At 43.1% G+C, this 20,047-nt stretch overlaps 1 protein-coding gene across 2 annotated transcripts; it reads right to left on the reverse strand.

Moving 5' to 3' along the window:
* Positions 1–287: 287 nt before the first annotated feature.
* Positions 288–19,894, reverse strand: TMEM170A (transmembrane protein 170A). 2 transcript variants are annotated; one of them, XM_022583170.3, is made up of 3 exons: positions 19,591–19,894; positions 5,891–6,061; positions 288–3,467 (listed from the first exon to the last, which is right to left on the reverse strand). In XM_022583170.3, the coding sequence occupies exons 1-3, from the start codon at positions 19,721–19,723 to the stop codon at positions 3,337–3,339; spliced, it is 435 nt and encodes a 144-aa protein (XP_022438878.1). In that variant the 5' UTR covers positions 19,724–19,894; the 3' UTR covers positions 288–3,336. The 2 variants fall into 2 exon arrangements, with proteins under 2 accessions (XP_022438878.1, XP_022438879.1); XM_022583171.3 differs by having other exon boundaries at positions 5,960–6,061; positions 19,591–19,893.
* Positions 19,895–20,047: the final 153 nt, after the last annotated feature.

Below are 20,047 nucleotides of genomic sequence, written 5' to 3' on the forward strand. Positions count from 1 at the left end.
GTTTTTCACAAACTATATCAGCTTTCAGCCATCCCAGTGTGTAATCATACAAAAGCTTCTTGATGGTAATATATAGCTCACAAAGTGGAGTTAATAAGACTCAAGTTCACATGTAAGTACAGTTTAATCAGATCTTTGGACAAAAATTTTACCATAAACTAGTGAGTTGAACATAAAAGAAATACAGTTAAGCATATATGTTAAGTACTAAAAAAAAAATTAAGTTGGAAAACCTTATTACAAAAGATTAAACTCATTGGCCACTGAAAAAGAAATAACAGTTCTAGTTCACAGAATTAAAAGTAACTCTTTATTGATAAACATATATACCAGAATTAGAAATGTCAGTAGAAAAATAAAATTTAAATAATTTTCTATGGTACAAAGATTAGATCATTTTGACTGTAGCATTTGGTGAAATAATCTAATACAAAAAGCTGAGCTCATTTTAGCCACAACCAGCCTGACAGAGTGCACAAAAAAGAAATGCACGTACACAGAACCTTCTGCATGTGGACAGCTAATGGCACCAGGACTTCACATTCCAGGAAATGGTCTCCTAGGGAAGGTTGGTATGCACTGCAGTTGTAATAAGAACTTAATTCAAACCAGAGCAGCTTTTGGAATCAAAAGCTAACATACAATTTAAAGACTTAGAAAACATAAGGGCTTAAAGATAATTATTTGCATGAACTTTTTCTCACCTAGTTTAGACATTTCCTAGGTAATGTTTTGCTGAAAAAAAAAATGAGTTAACAGCACAAAGAGACATCTTTATCTTGGAATATTCATTACTCATTTGTATATGGATTTAAGTTTACATGAAACGCCTTTACCCTAAAACCTCAATATTAAAGAATCCAGAAATCAGCTTTTTATGGTTGGGGCTGCCTCCTTCCCACTCATAAAAAAAAGGAAAAGTGGATGCACAGCTAAGGGAGGGGTGGTTGCACATGTCTCTAGGAAAGTCAGTAGTTGGCAAAACTTCTCAGAAGCTATATGTGATAAGATAAAATGTTCAACACAAATGCCAATATTTTTTCATCTGGGCAACCACCCCCAACTAATTGTGTATTTGAGATGAGAAATTAAAAAGAAAAATAAACTCTAAGGAGGAATAGACATTCCTTATCATTCAAATAGTTTCTCCCTGAAAACATTTCAAGCCACAAAGCTCAAGCTATATAAAGTCTATATACACTTATTCACAGGAGAATGTTCACATACTGGGATGAATGAAACATTCAATAATTTGAAGATGCCTTTTATATTTGAAGTTTTTTAAAAGAGTGGATAATAAAACAAGAAACAGATGAAAACAAACACAACTTTCAAAATGCATTAATTTTTGTGTCTTGGCTCTAAAAGAAAAATAAACCAAATAAATCATGGATCAGTATGTTCAAAAATTAGCATTTAGGGGGAGGAGCCCACTGACCACTGGCCCATGTTCAATTTGTGAAATTCTATCCAAAGGAATGTTTTAGGTGAGAATGCTAAGAGGCATCCTTCAATAGAGATAATTAAAATCATTTCCTACAACAAATTTCTTAAACTGAAGGGCTACTTTTCCAAATCCAGCTCACTGAACTGAAAAATGGAGTCTTCAACTAAAGACTTAAAAATTTGCTTGAAAGAAAGATTTGAGCATTGGAGAGTAATCTTGTTGTGGAATTTGTAAAGACATTTGCCTACATTCCAACTCCTGTAATTTTCCACCTAGTCTATGTGTATATAACACTATAATTTTGATAAGTGGTCTAATGGCCGATTAGTTAAAAGAAAATGTCCAGTTACTTTTTGTGATCCTTTGTAATTTTTCCCTTTGACTATCCCTGGTAAATTGGTCCTCCTGGCTGTTTTTAATCAGAAGCCAGAGTGCATATTGCTTTAAATCAAATAGAATTGCACACGGCCTCATGGGCAGTTAGCCTTACACTCACAATGAAAACTTTCCTTTAAAAATGTCAGATTTAATTACCAGAAACTATTTTGAAAACAGATAACATCGATTGTATTTCATACAGAACAGTTTAGGTGGTAAGGATAAAGTTAGATAATTTTTGCAATCCTTTTTCTTTTGAAGGTTACAGTTTTCAGGCCTTTAAATGAAAAAGTAAGTTAGGCATTAGAAGAAAAATTAAAATAGCTAAAATTGGGTTTTAAAAAACTCTGATATTTAATTCTCTTTAAGGATATAAATTCTCTTGAAGGAAAATGTAAAGGGCACAGTGGAAGGCATATCTGAAAATTAAACTTTAGGCACTTTCTGGGAGTGATACCCAATACTGTGAAAGTGAGCTGAAGACCCACCACTAGGTAACCACATTAAGACTAGGAAATCCATAACCACTAACTCTAGTTTAAGCTGCACTTATACAATTTTTCAAGAGCCATGAGTAAACCAAAGTCACTAAGAAAAACAGTAACAGAACGCTTAAAGTATCTTTTTGTGCGTGTGCCTCAATGTTCAAAGAGTGTCCTAAACAATCTGGGTGAAAATTTTCAACTCCCAACTCTTTAATAGAGTATGTTTCCAATTAAACTAAATAAAAACAGTAGAATAAAAGCAATAGGAAGAGGTGGTACAGGAGCTTTAGGGGAAAAAGTCTCAATTATCTAGCTTATTTTGATAAAATGTACCAAAAAACAAATTCACATCTCTTAAAATATATTAAATAATCAGAGGTCAAGATAGTTATCCATAAAAATGTCACATCATTCAGTAGTTAGCTCCTTTTTCTTTAAACAAAGGAATCGAAGCCACTACTTGAGTTATAGATTTTTTTGTGTGCAACAGATTTCACCAAATTTGTTCTCAACACGACATTCAACCAAAACCTACTTGGCACTTACTGTCATGAAGATGTAGCAAGAGATGAGTTTGCCAAATTTTAATCAAGGTTAGATCAAGTTAGATTTTAGTACAGTATACTCTGCTCAGAAATAAACTAATATGATCCATAATTTCTCTGAAATATGCAACGTTGCATTTTCTCACAGAACATTATAAATTTCAGTGTGAAGGATGCCAACCCAGAAGCACTGCTGACCTGGCTTGCGTAAAGGTACACCCGTAAAACTGCCTGAATTAAATATGTAAAAAAAAGAAAGAAAGAAAAGAAAGTTGATTTGTTTTGGTTGAGAACAATGAGTCCAAAAAGATCTTTAATTCCTGGAGCTTCAAATTGAAGAAAGGACTGAAATGTTGTTCTTCATATACCTTTTCATCCAAGTTGCTTCCCGTTTGAAGAACTAAGAAAACACATTCCATACTGTATTCTTTTTGAGGATTCTATGAAACTTAGGTTCACCATCATAGCACAAGGGTATGTGCTATAGAGTAGCTAAAATCCGTAAAAAGGAGACCACCACTACACAAAATGTCTGTCCAGTGCCCAAGGTGAGGGCTTCAAATGGAATCATTTCCTTTCCTGCTGCTCGGTACACTCCAGCAATTGCTGCACCTGTTCAAAAATTCAAGAATATTTTTTAAAAAAAGGTTAATATAACCAGGAAAATACAGCACTTAAAACTCTACCAGTAGAATGTTCTAAATTTTTTACATTAAAATTTAGACATTACAGAAATGTTTTGTTTTGTCTATTCTTTTTGCTGACTAGGTTTTAAGTATTCCTTATATGGTTTGCAAATCACTGACAAGTGTTTTTAGGTGTTGAAAAGTGACTCCTTTAAACTGAGTCTCCTAGATTTACTGAATAAAACCACCTGGAAGTCATAGCTGAAATCACAAAGACGGTGATTTCCACATAACCTGATTACAAACTCAAAAACATCTCTTATTCCGCATGCATTTAACAGGTACCTAACAAACTCTTGGCAATAAATGACAAAGAATCTTCCCTGTGGGACTGAGCAAGAAATATTTCAGGAGCAGCCACAGGGAAACCCCACTCTACTGTGTACTGTACTCAGAGCTCCCCTCAAGAAATGGATGGAGAAAGGGGTGGGAAAAGGAAAAGAGGGGGACCCTAAGCCTATCAAGTTGCTATTCATTCAAAGGGCAAGAGGTGAGGGATACTTGGGGAGTCCTTTCTGTTACCCAAATCATTAATCTTTTTTATTATGTTAGTCACTGTAACTTCCTAGAAATTGAGTAAACAAAACAAAACAAACATCTCTCTCTCTACCCAGGTACCCTGATTTGCTCACAGGGACTCAGCATTGTACAAAGAAAGTCAAGATTTCAATAGTTTGAAAATAACAGATCCAAACATCTCAGATGACTGCCCTGCCGCCCCCCGCCCCACCTCAAAATGCTCCAAACAGAATTCTCCTTGGTCACAGAAGCTAGCTGGAGACACAAGACAGAAACACAAACATGAAGTAGATTTTGAATAATGCAAGATGAAATATAGTGTTTCAATCAAGTGTCTACACCTTTTACAAATGTGATGTGATGGTATATTGACATATTTTAAGGAGAAGAAAGAACAATACTAATCAATATCTGTGTTGGTTGCCAGGAACATTTGTGACTTTGAAATGCCCACGGCCAGAGGCAATGCACAAACACTGTGCTACTAACATCTGAAAGGCACATGTTCCATTGGGCCTCTTTGTAATTTGTCTCCAAAGAAAGTGGGTTGAGTCGGAAGAAGCTTAAAGAAGTTGAACTGGGTCCCAAAGTGGGATTTGGATGATTAAGGGAAGACAGGAAAAAGCAAACCAGAAGGAGCAGCAAAATGGGAAGGGAACAGGTTGTATGCACTAGAGTCGAAGAAGGACATGAACACGACATTTACTGCACAATTACTTTATGGTAGATATTCTGGTTAAGTATTTTATATTCACATTTTTTCATTTAGTCATCACACAGCATCCCTATTTTACTGAAGAGAAATCTGAAACAGGTCCTGGGGGCCAGTAATCCAGCAGGGAAACTGGCGCAGAGGGTCTCTAAAGATAGCAGTAGGTGATACAGTTAAAAATATTTTTTAAGGCCCGTTATGGAAACTCCTTAATGCAAACAGGAGAAAACTGGCCTCCTCCCCCGTGTTATCACAAAGGTTTCATCATCTGTGGAACACAGAGAAACTAGGCCACCCTGTCCCCAAAAAATCCCTCAAGTCAAAGAGAGAGGGAGGTTTCTGCTTGAAGCTCAAGGTTTAAATTCACAGTGAAAAAAACTTATGTTTACATGTATACCTAGAAAAAAGTCTGAAAGCATATACCAAAATGCAAACTGTGATACCACTTAGGAATGCAGTAATGGAGGATTTTTAATTTTGCTTTCTTATAATTTTTAATTTATATAGAATATACATGTTATTTATATTTCATTATGAGCTTAAAGATGATTTAAACTTCTTCTCATCCCCTTGACATGAGCAAAAGCCACCCTTCCCCCCCAAAAAACACCAGACAGGTAAAAATAATTTATAATTATGAATGTTACTCCAATTCTTATTCAGAAAGTCCTGAGAGGAAAAAACAACCAGGTACTTTTCTAAACAATAATTCTTGTCACTAGAATTATTCTTCCATCCTTAAAATAACTACACCTGGATGAGTGGAAGTGATCTGTTAACCAGCTTGCAAGGTCACAAATCAGTGAAGTGACAGCTGAAGAGAAAGGAGCAGCAGCTTCCAAAAAGACAAATATCTTCTTTTGCTAGTGACCTATTTCACAAGATCTATCTCACAAAGCTTAACATGACTTCCCTGAAGCCAGCGAGACAAAATCTGGCTCAGTAAGTCAAAGATGTTAGCCAAATAAGGGGGGACTGGGGTGAGAAAAAAAACAGGATCTGTGGTTAAAGATCACTCTTTCTTCTTCATCTCATTGAGACATGCTTCTAAACTGGTTCCTAAAATTAACTAACTAGTCAAATGAAACATTTTGACTGTATTTTAATGTCTAACATACTTGTCAAGATTCCAGCAGTAATTGGTCCCACGATGCCCATCAACAGGATGCTTACAGACATGAACCTACCATATTTGTGATGTCTGAGGGTGAAGAGGGCCAGTAATCCAGCAGGGACATGAAAGAAGAGAGAGGACACCAGTGCCCACAGGAACACACCATACCACATCTCTACAAGGGAAAGCAAAGAAAGGTCGTACATCACTGCCCTTCCCAGTGCAATCATTACAAAGAGGTAGTCACTATGCCCAGTTATTTCATTTTCAAAACCATTCAGTTGCAATGGGGGTTCATCAGTCAAATATCCAAACATTGATGGTTTGCGAGGGATAAGTAAACTATGGCCACCTCCTGTTTGTGTACATAAACTCTTACTGGAACACAGCCATGCCCATTCATTTAAGTCTTGCCTATGGCTGTTTTCAAGCTACAAGATCAGGGCTGAAACAGTGACAGAGACCATATGACCTGCAAAGCCTAAAATATTTACAATCTGGCCCTTTACAGAAAAGGGTGGCCAACCCCTGACAAGCTACCTGTACTCCCAAACACTGAAGAAAAGGTTCACCCAGATTTGAAAATTCACTTAAATGATTTCCCTCCCATAAGGACAAATGTAAGTACCACTGACAGGGTGCTATGCAGTCAATGCCTGATGACCGTCCCTGCCTTCTTGATTATTCAGTCATCTCAAATGGAAAAGCTCTATATACAATTACATTCATTCAACAATCATTTTCAAGACAACGCAGTAAATATCAACCCCTCACCTCCTATTAGGGTATCAAGGCTCTTTAAGACATGAAATAAATACCAGAATATGTAAATGTTTCGCTTAAAGACAAATGGCAAGTGAGAGGACAGGTTAGAAGAGGAGCTGGTTCCTTCAGAGAACCTCTATCCCTCTTAGGATGACAGTAACTCAGGAAACATTAAGATATTTGTCCAACAACTATGTATACAAACCTATGCATGAGATATCTTGGAAAATACAAAAACAGGAGGAGATACCATCCTGTCCTCATGACTTTACGATTTAGCAGACATAACATTTTCCCCCAGTGGGCCCAGGCATGGCTTCAGAATTCTCAAGAGAGCTCTTTACCCATATATGGATATAATGAAGGTGTCACACTAGATGAAATCTGTTGTCCATCCCTGCACTTGAGGCAGGTAAATACCAGGCAATTTTAAAGATCAGTCAACAGCTCAACTGGGGTTTCTGCACCACAGCACTATTGACGTCTGGACCATTTAACTCTTTGTTGTGGGAGGCTGTCGACTGTAGGATGTGGAGCAACACCCCTGGCCTCTACCCTCTGGATGCTGGTAGCGCTCTCTCCCGTTGTGGCAACCACAATATCTTGACATTGTCACACGTCCCCTGTGGGCATAATTACCCTGGTTAAAAACCGCTGACCTGACTGAAGCAAAGGGTTTATAAGAGTAACAGTAGTTAGGATGCAAAGATAGATGGGGTCACATTACGGGGGGCTTTGAAGGCCAAACTAAGGACTTCAACATGTAAGCCCTACAAGGTACCATCAAAGGTTTTTTGAGCAGTAAAGGGTTGTCAGCACAGTACTTCACAGGTGGCACCTTACACTCCCAGTAGGAACACAAACTAGAAAGCCATCTCTGGAGGGTAAACTGGAAGTGTGTCTCCAAAACAGTCAACTGTGCATACCCTTTGCCACAGTGATTTTACTTCCAGGAATACACAAGGGCAAGGACAAGGTCACGAGGTTCCTGGCAGCCCTGTCTGTACTGGCAAAAACTAGACACCAACTGCATGTCTGTCGATGGAGGACTTGTGAAACTTGTTATGGTGCATCCGCATAATGAAACGTTACACAATCAATAAAAATAGGAGCAGCTATTTAAATACTGATGGGGTAAGATGCCCAACCCACAGTGCGAAGTAAAAAAGCTTAAGTTTCAGAATAATATGCAGAATAAGATCCTGTTTTTGTGAAAACAAAAAACAAAAGAAACAAATGTGTGTAAATGCTTCTGTCTACTCAGAAGAGTCTGGACATATGTTTATTTAATAAATATTTACAACATGCACAGGCACTGTTTTAAGTGCTTGACAAATATTAACTCACGTAATTCTCAAAGTAGCTCTATGAAGCACATATTAATATCTCTGGCTCTTGGTTGAGGAAACAGAAGCAGAGGGAGGTGAGGAAACTTGCTGGAGCCCACACTGCAGCACGAGGCAGAGCCCAGGTTGACCCATGCTGGAAGCAATGCCCTCATCCTCTGTGCACCTCTTATATATATTAAGATATAGAAAATTGTTATTTCTGGGGAATAGGATAGGCTGCGTTGACCCATGCTGGAAGCAATGCCCTCATCCTCTGTGCCACCTCTTATATATATTAAGATATAGAAAACTGTTATTTCTGGGGAATAGGGTTTATGACCATTCACTTTTTACTTTGATAAAACAAACAAAGCGGGGGCTTCCCTGGTGGCGCAGTGGTTAAGAATCTGCCTGCCAATGCAGGGGACATGGGTTTGAACCCTGGTCCGGGAAGATCCCACATCCCGCGGAGCAACTAAGCCCGCGAGCCACAACTACTGAGCCTGTGTGCCACAACTACTGAAGCCCTCGTGCCTAGAGTCCGTGCTCCTCAACAAGAGAAGCCACCGCAGTGAGAGAGAAGCCTGAACACCACAATGAAGAGTAGCCCCTGTTCGCCGCGACTAGAAAAAGCCCGCGCACAGCAACAAAGACCCAATGTGGCCAAAAATAAATAATAAAATTTTTAAAAAATTTTTAAAAAGCTTGGGAATTCTCTGGTGGTGCAGTGAATAAGACTCCACGTTCCCAATGCAGGGGGTGCACGTTCAATCCCTGGTCAGGGAACTAAGATCCCACATGCCATGGGGCACAGCCAAAAAACGGGGGGGGGCGGGGAAGAGCGACCAGTGAGGAGCATCAGTGAGCTGGGGGAGAGGGGAAAGTGGCAAAGGGGAGGGCCAGGGGCTTTTCTTGAAGTTGCATTTGAGTTGTAAGCACACTGTAGTGTGTGGTTTTTCCCAAATCAATTTCTTTTTATTTTTACTCTTGTTGGGAGCAGGGGGAGGAGGAGTTAGGGAGCCAGAGGTGATTAGATGTGGGGCCAAATCCCCACCGGGCGCCCTCCACACCCTCACTGATGACTGCACTAATTCTCTGCCAAAGTTTCAGTTAATACCATAGTATACATAGACCAACATGAGGGTGTCTCGCCCCTGGTACACCATAGTATACATAGACCAACATGAGGGTGTCTCGCCCCTGGTATACCATAGTATACATAGACCAACATGAGGGTGTCTCGCCCCTGGTACACCATAGTATACATAGACCAACATGAGGGTGTCTCGCCCCTGGTACACCATAGTATACATAGACCAACATGAGGGTGTCTCGCCCCTGGTACACCATAGTATACATAGACCAACATGAGGGTGTCTCGCCCCTGGTACACCATAGTATACATAGACCAACATGAGGGTGTCTCGCCCCTGGTACACCATAGTATACATATATCAACATGAGGGTGTCTCGCCCCTGGTACACCATAGTATACATAGACCAACATGAGGGTGTCTCGCCCCTGGTACACCATAGTATACATAGACCAACATGAGGGTGTCTCGCCCCTGGTACACCATAGTATACATAGACCAACATGAGGGTGTCTCGCCCCTGGTATACCATAGTATACATAGACCAACATGAGGGTGTCTCGCCCCTGGTACACCATAGTATACATAGACCAACATGAGGGTGTCTCGCCCCTGGTACACCATAGTATACATAGACCAACATGAGGGTGTCTCGCCCCTGGTACACCATAGTATACATAGACCAACATGAGGGTGTCTCGCCCCTGGTATACCATAGTATACATAGACCAACATGAGGGTGTCTCGCCCCTGGTATACCATAGTATACATAGACCAACATGAGGGTGTCTCGCCCCTGGTATACCATAGTATACATAGACCAACATGAGGGTGTCTCGCCCCTGGTATACCATAGTATACATAGACCAACATGAGGGTGTCTCGCCCCTGGTATACCATATTATACATATACCAACATTAGGGTGTCTCGCCCCTGGTTGTTGTTGTTTTTTTTTAATTAAATTAATTTTTTTGGCTGCGTTGGGTCTTTGTTGCTGCACACGGGCCTTTCTTTAGTTGTGGTGAGTGGGGATACTCTTTGTTGCGGTGCACGGCCTTCTCATCGCAGTGGCTTCTCTTGTTGCGGAGCAAGGGCTCTAGGCATGTGGCTAGAGTAGTTGTGGCTCCTGGGCTCTAGAGGGCAGGCTCAGTAGTTGTGGCACATGGGCTTAGTTGCTCCGCGGCATGTGGGATCTTCCCGGACCAGGGCTCGAACCTGTGTCCCCTGCATTGGCAGGCGGATTCTCAACCACTGCGCCACCAGGGAAGTCCTTTTTTTTCCTTTTTAATATTTATTTATTTGGCTGCTCCAGGTCTTAGTTGCAGCATGTGGGATTTTTGTTGCGGCATGCGGGATCTTTATTTGCGGCATGCAAACTCTTAGTTGCAGTATGTGGGATCTAGTTCCCTGACCAGGGATCGAACCCAGGCCCCCTGCATTGGGAGCGCAGAGTCTTAACTGCTAGGCCACCAGGGAAGTCCCTCGCTCTTGTTTTGGATGGAATGCTCTCAATAAAAAAATCAGGGACACCTCATCTAGGGCTCAATGCTTATTAAAAATAACAAACGACTGAGGGTGTTTTTGTACTTCTGGTGACAAATTATCAGATAGCTACAAAAGGTTTCAAACCACTGGTATAAGTTTTCTTTTCCTTTCTGCTGAACAAGATACACCTTCAGAATAATTTTACAATACTGTCAAAACCTGTCTATTTTGTTTGATGGTGTTTGGCAAATTGTTAAACCAAGTCTAAATCATGCAATATGGAGTATAAAGTGATTAAACAGTAATGTCCCAAGATTAAATATATATAACATAAACATATATGTATAATATGTAAAAAAATATATGTATACTAACTACTGCTCTTCCTCCACCAAAAAAATCACACACACAAACAAAAAAACCCTTCCCAGTCAATAGCGTCTATCAGAAATTGTGGGCGGGGCTCTCAGTCCTCAGGGTTTGGGTCCCCATCGTCTTCAGGAACAAACCTGTACAGTTAGTCCCCTACACAAGAACCTTCAAGTTGCGAACTTTCAAAGATGCATTCCATCAACGTCAGGCGTGAGTGAAACTGCAGCTTGCCCTCCGTCTCCTATTGTTGGCGATCCTTCAGCTCTACCATCTCCCACCTCCTCTCCCTCCTCCAGTCAGTAACTCTTCTTGCTTGTTCCCTCGATGCCAGCCCCTGTATGCCAGCTGTTGTACTGTACCACTGTACTTTTCAAGGTACTGCGCTGTAAGATTAAAAATGTTGTCTTTATTTTTTGTGTTTATGTATTATTTGTGTGAAAAGTATTATAAACCTACTACAGTACAGTACTACATAGCCAATTGTGTTAGTTGGGTACCTAGTCTAACTTTGTTGGACTTATGAACAAATTAGACTTAAGAAGAACGTGCTCTCGGAACGGAACTCGTTCGTACGTAGGGGACTTACTCTACCAGATACCACTGCAAGCTCCTTTCTAGCCTCGGGCACCAGCCCTTCTTGCTTCCATGGCCCAGGAGACTTGCCCTCTCTTCTTGGCAGCAGCTCCAGAGGTTGCAGAGTCTGGTGTTCAGGTACTGCCCCTCCCTGATAAATCCCTCCTGCCTGGGCCGCTGCTGTTGAACCCTGGCCTCCCCCGCCCAAGGCCCCCTTGTATACCACCCACTGCCAGCTCATCCCCAAGCCACAGGACAGCGTCATGCAGTTCCCTGCTAAAGCAGTAACCCCGTCTTCAATCCCACAGTCCTTCCCAGCTCCTCCCCAAATCACTTACGAGACTCTGAACTCCATTACACCACCCAGTGTGCACAGAACTCTATAAGAACACCAGGAATGCCACTACCCAGGGGTGGACAAACGGGATACAAACCTGCCTCCAAGACCCCAGAGCAGCTGCCGTCCTGGCTGCTGTCTGCCACCAATGACATGAGACCACTCCTGGGCCTTGCCGTCACGGGGCTTCTGCTGGAGCGCCCCAAATTTAAGAGACAAGCACTGCTTTCCGCAGCAACTCAAGGCACTGCTGGAGCTTGGCTTCTTACTGGCTGCCACAGAACCATCGGGGCAGTGAACTGGCAGGTGAGGCCTTGATCTGCCAGAGACACACTAAGTTGGTAACTTCAGTAAATGGAGGTCTGGACACTCGGGTGTTCTACTCAACTGCTATGGACTGAATTCATGTGCGGCAGCCCTAATCCGACAGGACTGTGGCCTTATAAGAGGAAGAGAGAGAGAGAAAAAAAAAAAAAGAGGAAGAGAGATGTCTCTCTCTCTCTTGTTCTCTTTCTCTCCCCATCATGTGAGGACATATCAAGAAGGTGGCCCAAGAGGGCCCTCACCACAACCTGACCATGCCAGCACCCTCATCTTGGACTTCCAGTCTCCAGAACTGTGAGAAAATACACTTCTATTGTTTAAGCTGCTCAGTCTGTGGTATTTTGTTCTAGCAGCCCTAGCAGATATCAACGCTCACTTGTTCCCACTTCTCTGGAGCACAGTACCTGCCCAAGGAGGCCTGCTGGGCTATCAACTCACATCTTGATTTTCCTGAAAGCTGAAAGGAATCTGTTTGCAAACAAGATCTGGCACAGCAGGCCAGCTCCTCCCTGAGTCTCTGAGAAGGAGAAGCAGTATGCACCTTCCTATAACCCTGAGCTACATCCATCAGCTAGCGCGCTGCCTACATATGTTATATCGCATCACTTAAGTCACTCAAAGTAGGAAAAAAAGGCTGTATTATATTAGATGAGTAGTACAATTTATAAAACACTTTTCAGATGGATGGGATTATTACAGGACTGTAACAGCTAAGGCAAACCTCAATTAATAAAACATTTAAAAAAAACTAAGTGATTTCCCTTTAATCTACTGCGCCTTAATTTGCCATCTATTTAATAGCTATTTATTGATTATCATATAGTACTTTTCATTCCCCTGGGTCAACACACGGTCAAAAATCTTTGTCTACATATCTTACAGTATTTCCTTGTTCACTGTTTCAAATAAAGTGCATTATCTTCAGCTTTGTTTACTCTGGCAGCTAAAGTCACATCATTTCCCTATGCTGAAGAATAAATCAGGTTATTAATCTGAAATAAAAGATTATAAGGAGAGCAACTTCCCTAGTGGCGCAGTGGTTGAGAGTCCGCCTGCCGATGCAGGAGACACGGGTTCGTGCCCCGGTCCGGAAAAAAAAAAAAAAAAAAGAATCTGCCTGCCAATGCAGGGGACACAGGTTCCAGCCCTGGTCTGGGAAGATCACACATGCCACGGAGCAACTAAGCCCGTGTGCCACAACTACTGAGCCCATGCACCTAGAGCGCACAAGAGAAGCCACCGCGATGAGAAGCCCACGCACCGCAATGAAAAGCAGTCCCCCCTTGCCGCAACTAGAAAAAGCCCGCACGTAGCAACGAAGACCCAACACAGCCAAAAATAAATAAATAAATAAATAAATTTTAAAAAAGAGAAACTGTCATCGAGGTGGTTTCATAAAAAAAAAATTATAAGTGGAAATCAGATGAAGCACTGGTGGCAGAAGAGGCCCCAAGGATGCCCACATCCTCAACCCCAGAGCCTATGAAAATGTGACCTTACATAACAAAAGGGAGTGTGCAGGTGTGATAAGATTAAGCATCTTGGGATGGTGGGGGTTAGCCTGGATTTTACAGTTGGGCCTAATGTAATCAAGGGTTCTTGTAAGAGGGTCAGAGTCAGAGAGATTTGAAGATGCTATGCTGCTGGCTTTAAAGATAGAGGAAGGAGCCATAGGCCAAAGGATGCAGGTGACTTCTAGAAGCTGGAAAAGACAAGAAAACAAATTCTCCCTAGAGCCTTCAGAAGGAAGGCAGCTCTGCTGACCCATTTTGGACTTCTGACCTCCGGGACCGTAGGATGATAAATCTGTGTTGTGTTAAGCCACTAAATTTGTCATAAATTGTTTCAGTAGCAATAGCAAACTAATACAAGCACTGAGAGTTCATTCATTCAGCAAATATAATACTTACTGAGACCATTCCATATGCCGGGCACATCAGTGAACAACAAAAACAAAAATTTTTAAAAAGACAAAGATCCCTGCCCACAGGGTGTTTGTATCTTTAAGAATATTTTTCAGACAGATATTTGAGTTAAAGAGAAAAGCCACACAGATTTCAGAATCCTCTAGGTGAGTCCTGTGTTAACAAAAGGGGTTTGTAACGGCTGGCTCCCCGGCCCTCTAGCCTCCACAGCTGAGTCACCTCGTTTCCAAGCAAGGCCTCAAGACCAACCTGGCTCCAACCAGCAGAAATGGAAGTGGGAATCGTGAGGCTTGGCACCCAGCCATCCTTTCAGCTGGCCTCACTCTGCCTTATGTTCCAGGTCAAACAACTGTATGAGCACAGCCAGTGCCTCTGATGCCAGGGTGCTAAGTAAACTGCCTCGGTCCTGGGAACTGCAGTCCTACTCAGTCCTGCAACTCGATGCTGGACTGCCTAGATGCTAACTGCCCATCAGCCTGCACCTGTCCACACTGCCCACTGTGAGACCCCTCTCTTATCCAACCCCACCTGCCTGCCAGGGGATCCATCTGTTCCCTTGTGAAATACTAATATATATATACTGGTCTCTACTCCTGATTCCTGACACAGAGCTCCTAAAACCCTTGTAGATAATGGTGCTAGGAAAATCTTTTGTTCTAATACTTAGTCTTTGACCCTGGTTCCTGATGCAGAGCTCCTAAATCCCTTGGAATTTCCAGGAGTGTCTTTTGTTCTCATGAGGCAACTCTTGGTGGGCTCCTGGATGGTTACCAGAAAGACCAAGCCATGATTATAAGCTTGGAACTTTCAGCACCACCCTCCATTCTCTGGAGAGGGGACAGAGGCTAGAGGGACTTATTAATTGGTCATGCCTAGGTGATGAAGCCTCCATAAAAATTCCAAAAGTACAGAGTTCAGAGAGCTTCTGGGTTGGTGAAAACATCTATGTGCTGGGAGGGTGGCCCACCCCAGCTCCAAAGGGACAGAAGCGCCTGTGCTCGGGGACCCTTCCAGACTTCACCCTATGTACCTCTTTATCTGGTGTTCATTTCCAACCTTTAATATCCTTGGTAATATACCAGTAACCTAATAAGTAAACTGTTTTCCTGAATTCTATGAGCTGCTCTAGCAAAATAACTGAACAAGGAGGACACGGGAAGCTCAGTTGGTCAGAAGCACATGTGACAACCTGGACTTCTGACTGGCATCTGAAGTTGGGGGTTGGGGCAGGCTTGTGGAACTGAGCCTTTAACCTGTGGGATTGGATGCTAACTCCAGGTAGACAGTGTCAGAACTGAGTTGAATTGTAGGACACCCAACTGGTGTCCCAGAATTGCTTGATGCACGGAAAAACCTCACATCCGGCTCCAGAAGTGCTGTGAGTGTAGCAGCAGTGTGAGAGAAAAGGAAAACAGCGAGTTTTCCTAGACACCCTTCCTCTCCTAACAATGCTAACTTGCCCACCAGGACTACCAGCAGTGGGCTACCACCTCTCTCCTGAGGCCACTGCCTAACTGCCCACTCATCCCTTGTTTCTGTGTGCCCCTCTGGCCTGTCTCAATCCCAATGGTCTCTTGGGCCTAGCCTGGCTAGATCTTATCTGTCCTGATCTGGCCTTCCACCTATTCTCGACACAAAGCCAGAAAGTCAGTGCTAATGGGAACAAGGTTTCTTGTTGGGGTGATGAAAATATTCTAAAGTTGCTTTTTGTGATGGTTGCAAACTGCAAAAATTCATTAAATTGTATACTTAAAAAAAAAAAAGTAAGTCAGATCATCCTTCCTCTGCTCAAAACCCTCTAATACGGCTTTCTGGGATCTGACCTCACTTCCTCTCCCTGCCTTGCCCACCCCGTTCCACCCACTACACTGGCCTCCTTCATGTTGCTTAACAAGCTCTGGTCCCAGGGCCTCTGAACCTGCTGCCCCTCGCCCACGAGGCTCTTCTCCCAACAGCTGCGTGGCTTGTTCCTCATTCCCTTCAGATTTCTTCTCCAATGGCACCATCATAGAGGGCTTCCTTGTGACCTTAAGTAAAACAGCATTCCACTTGACACACAACACCTGCCACTTACTATCCCCCTACCCTGTCTTACACTCCCACCATCTGTTCCTTCCCATACTTAAAAAAAAAAAAATTTATTGGAGTATAGTTGCTTCACAATGTTATGTTAGTCTTTTCCATACTTTTAAATTTTGTTTTCTCTCTCCCCTTTAGAATGAAAGTTCTTTTGTTTACTAACACACCTTTACTTGGTGCCTAGAAAACAACAGACACACAACAGACACTGAGTAAATACTTGTTGACTGAATAAGTAAATGACTGATCCAAGTGTGACCTATTCTTGATTCCAGCAACGGCACAACCAAAACATTAGTGGGTTTTAGTTTATCAGAAGATACACTTTGACGCTGAAGGTATAATGAAATTCATACCTTCAGAAAGTAAATGTTATTCCTGATACAGGAAAAAAAAAATTCTGCCTTTCATAGCACTCAGATTTGTTAAAAATGACAACAACAACAAAAGAAATCTGAACAACTTGCAATAAGGAGGGTTAGGCAGAAACCTAAATAGCTAAATTGCAAATGCAGGTTTAAAAAACAATCAATTCAAAGCTTCCTGACAGTGATAAACCACAGACTATTTCAGAGCAATGATTCTGCCATATCGAGTTGGCATAAAATGCAAGGAACCTTTTCTGTGGGGCCAAAATAGAAACAATTCCAGAATCAGGACAGTGAACGACATTCACTGTCAGCAGGCTTTGGTGCCTCCAAAGGAATTACAGTTCATGTACTTACTGTCCATTCCAGCTAAAGAAGAGATACAGCAGGGAGGTTGTGTGTTTACCCACTGTGTTTACCCATCCCATTCTGATCAGCTTGCTGCGGTCAAGGGCTTTATCTCATGCATGTTTATACCCCCAGCCCAGAGCCTGCACTTGACCAACGTATACCTGCTAAATGAATGATCCCCGGTGATCACCACCCCCAAGTTATATATTTAAAGAAGTTCCCATAAACTCAAATACATACTGCAGTTGAATATTTCAGAACAATTGCTGAAAGCAAAACAATTCACTTAGCTACAGATTCTCTACTATGACATGTTAAAACTATTGTTCCAAATCCACTTATCTCAATCTTTTCTTAGAGAAGGAAAAGGCAACTAAAAGCAAAAGATTGAACAGAATATTCAGTTTCAAAGTATCACCTCACATGATTTATTACAAAAGGATTAAGGTACCCTTACAGTGGACAGATCTGATAAACACCATCTTCACCAAATGATTAAACCTAGTGTTATCAATAAAGGTACAAACTGACACTAAATGTCTCCTGATGAGGTGCCCTGGGAAGTGGGCAACATCACCTGTGTAGGCAGCGTTTTGAACAAAAATATTTAATCTGAATCTAATCATGAAGAAAAAATGAGATAATTTAGATTATGGAACATTCTATGAAACAATTAGCCTGGACTTAAAAAAAAAATGTCTGTCTCAAGAAACTGAAACAAGGATGGAGGAACTGTTCTAGATTCAACAAGATTAAAGAGACATGACAACTTAATGCAATGTGGGACCCTTGATTAGATCCTGGAATTTTTAAAAAAACCAAGGAGGGACTTCTCTGGTGGTCCAGTGGGTAAGACTCCATGCTCTTAATGCAGAGGGCCCAGGTTTGATCCCTGGTCAGGGAACTAGATCCCACATGCATGCCGCAACTAAGAGTTTGTATGCCGCAACTAAGAAGTCCCACATACTGCAATGAAGATCTGGCGCAACCAAAATTTAAAAATAAATAAATAAATAAAGGAAAAAAGCTAAAAATGGCATTATTTGAACAACTGGGAAAATTGGGGAAATCTAAATAAGGCCAATACATTAGATAATATTCTATCAATGTTAAATTTCTTGGGTGTGATGTGTTTTTTTTGTTGTGGCAGAAAATGTCTTCATTTTAAATGATACGTGCTGAAATATTAGGCGTCAAGCATCGTCACTTCTGTAACTTCCTTTCAAAAGGCTCGCAGAAAGTAAAAATGTTATGTGTATGCATATATATATTTAGAGAGGAAGCGAAAGAATCAAAATGTTAATAATGAATCTAAGTAAAGGGCATATAGATATTGGTTATACTATCATTTCAATTTTTCAGTAGGTTTGAAAATTTTCCAAATAAAGAATTGTGGGAAAAGTAAGGAAACAATGAAAACAGACCGATCCAGTTCGGTACTGCCTCCAGACTGCATGAACATTTCATTTTTTGGACAGTGTCTCCAGAATGCCATATATTTCTGTTGTCACTGTCAAATGTGATCTTAGTAACTTTTGATACCTTTTGCCAGATTATCGTTTTAGGCATGATTTCAAGCTAACATCTGCATCTGCCCCAACACGGTTATCTTATTAACTATTTCACAAACCTGTCCGGGAAAATACTAGGAAGGTAATACATATCAAGTCCCTGGTGTCTGCTGAATGGCGCCTGGCAGTCGCTGCCCAGCGAAAGAGAAATCACAGGTGCCTTGTTTACAACTGCAGTCAGTAACCCAACCCTCCTTCCTTTGCAGGTCTCAGGCCGGTTCTCTCATTGTTTACTGAGTCAAAGTATCTGCCAGCTTTGCGGGAGAGCCCAACCTCACCCTTCAATCACCCCTATCTCAGCCTTCTTGCCTTTAAAGGGCCAACACACAACCGTGCTCTCCCGTCAAAGGCTTTATTTTCGGCCTTCCCAAGTACTTTCTCCTCCTCTCAGTTTTCTGAGCACGACAGCTTTCTATCTCGATTTCTAATTTTTAAAAACTCTGCTCTCAGGCCCAGCAGAATCGCCAGTGTGGGTAAGAGTCAGACAGAAGCTGCATCAAAGACCTCGAACGCATGAGTGGGAGGCTCGGCAACAGGTCTCAGAAAATGATTCCTAGAAAGAGACGCTGGTAGAGGGGGTGGATTTGAACTTGGGCGGTAGCGATCGGCAGACCACCTCCCCGCGTAAAGGGGTTGGGCTACGCTAGAAACAAAGGGTGTGTGAGTTCTGACTGACGGCCCTCAGCCCGGCCGGGACCATGCGCTGTCCGAGCTGGGAAAGCCGAGAGGCCCGCGCGGACGAAAGGGGCTGGGCGGGATGACCGCCTCCAGTGCCCCAAACAAGGGACGGCCGCCTACAGGGCTCTGCCGAGTTCATGTCTGAACCTGGGGCGTCTGGAAACTCCTAAGAGCAAGATCAGTTCGGGCGGTGACTGAGCTCCCTTCACTGACGGGTCCCCAGCGCGGGCTCGGGGTGGCCTGGCCCGAGGGGCCGGCAAGGAAGAGACGGGGGGAGGGGTTAAGGCCCCCAGCTCTCGGCCGTAGGAGAGGGAACCTTCTTCCAAGAGGAAAACAGCCCCCAGCGGGCGGGACGGCGGGATGCCAGTCGGCTCGCTGCGGAAGGGGCGCCGCCGCGCAGCCGGGGGGCCGCGGCGTGGCACGCAGTGCGCAGGCGCGGGGCGGGGCCGGTACCTGGGAAGGAGCAGAGAGAAGTGGAGTTAGGGCACAAGGTCCCGTTGCCCACGCGCGGCACGAGCTTCAGGCTGAGGATCTGCTGCAGGAGCCCAGCCGATCCCCCGCTGTCGCCGCTCCCCTCGTGCTCCATCCCGCCGCCATTCACCGCAGAGAGGTGGGGGAGAGCGCCTGAAGTGCTGCCGTGGCTCGCTCTCACTCACGGCCCACTCTGCTCTCCGCACCTCCGTCGCCTCAGCGTCACCTTCGGCCGAAGCCCTCTTCCTCCACCCCAACGGCCCTGCCAAGTGATGGCTCCTCCCTCCAATCATAGGGCGCCTCAGATGGCAGGGGCGGGGCGAGAGTTGTTCCCGCCCCTGACGTTGCGTACGGCTTTCCGAGATCCAGCACCTATGGCCTACGCCCCCTACTGGGGAAGTCTCTCCTGCTACAGTGCGGCGCGCTCTGCTCTGCCCTC

The sequence above is a fragment of the Delphinapterus leucas genome, chromosome 20 (assembly GCF_059928025.1).
Source record: "Delphinapterus leucas isolate spDelLeu-1000000601 "Yukka" chromosome 20, BTC_Dleu_Yukka2, whole genome shotgun sequence".
NCBI lineage: Eukaryota > Metazoa > Chordata > Mammalia > Artiodactyla > Monodontidae > Delphinapterus > Delphinapterus leucas.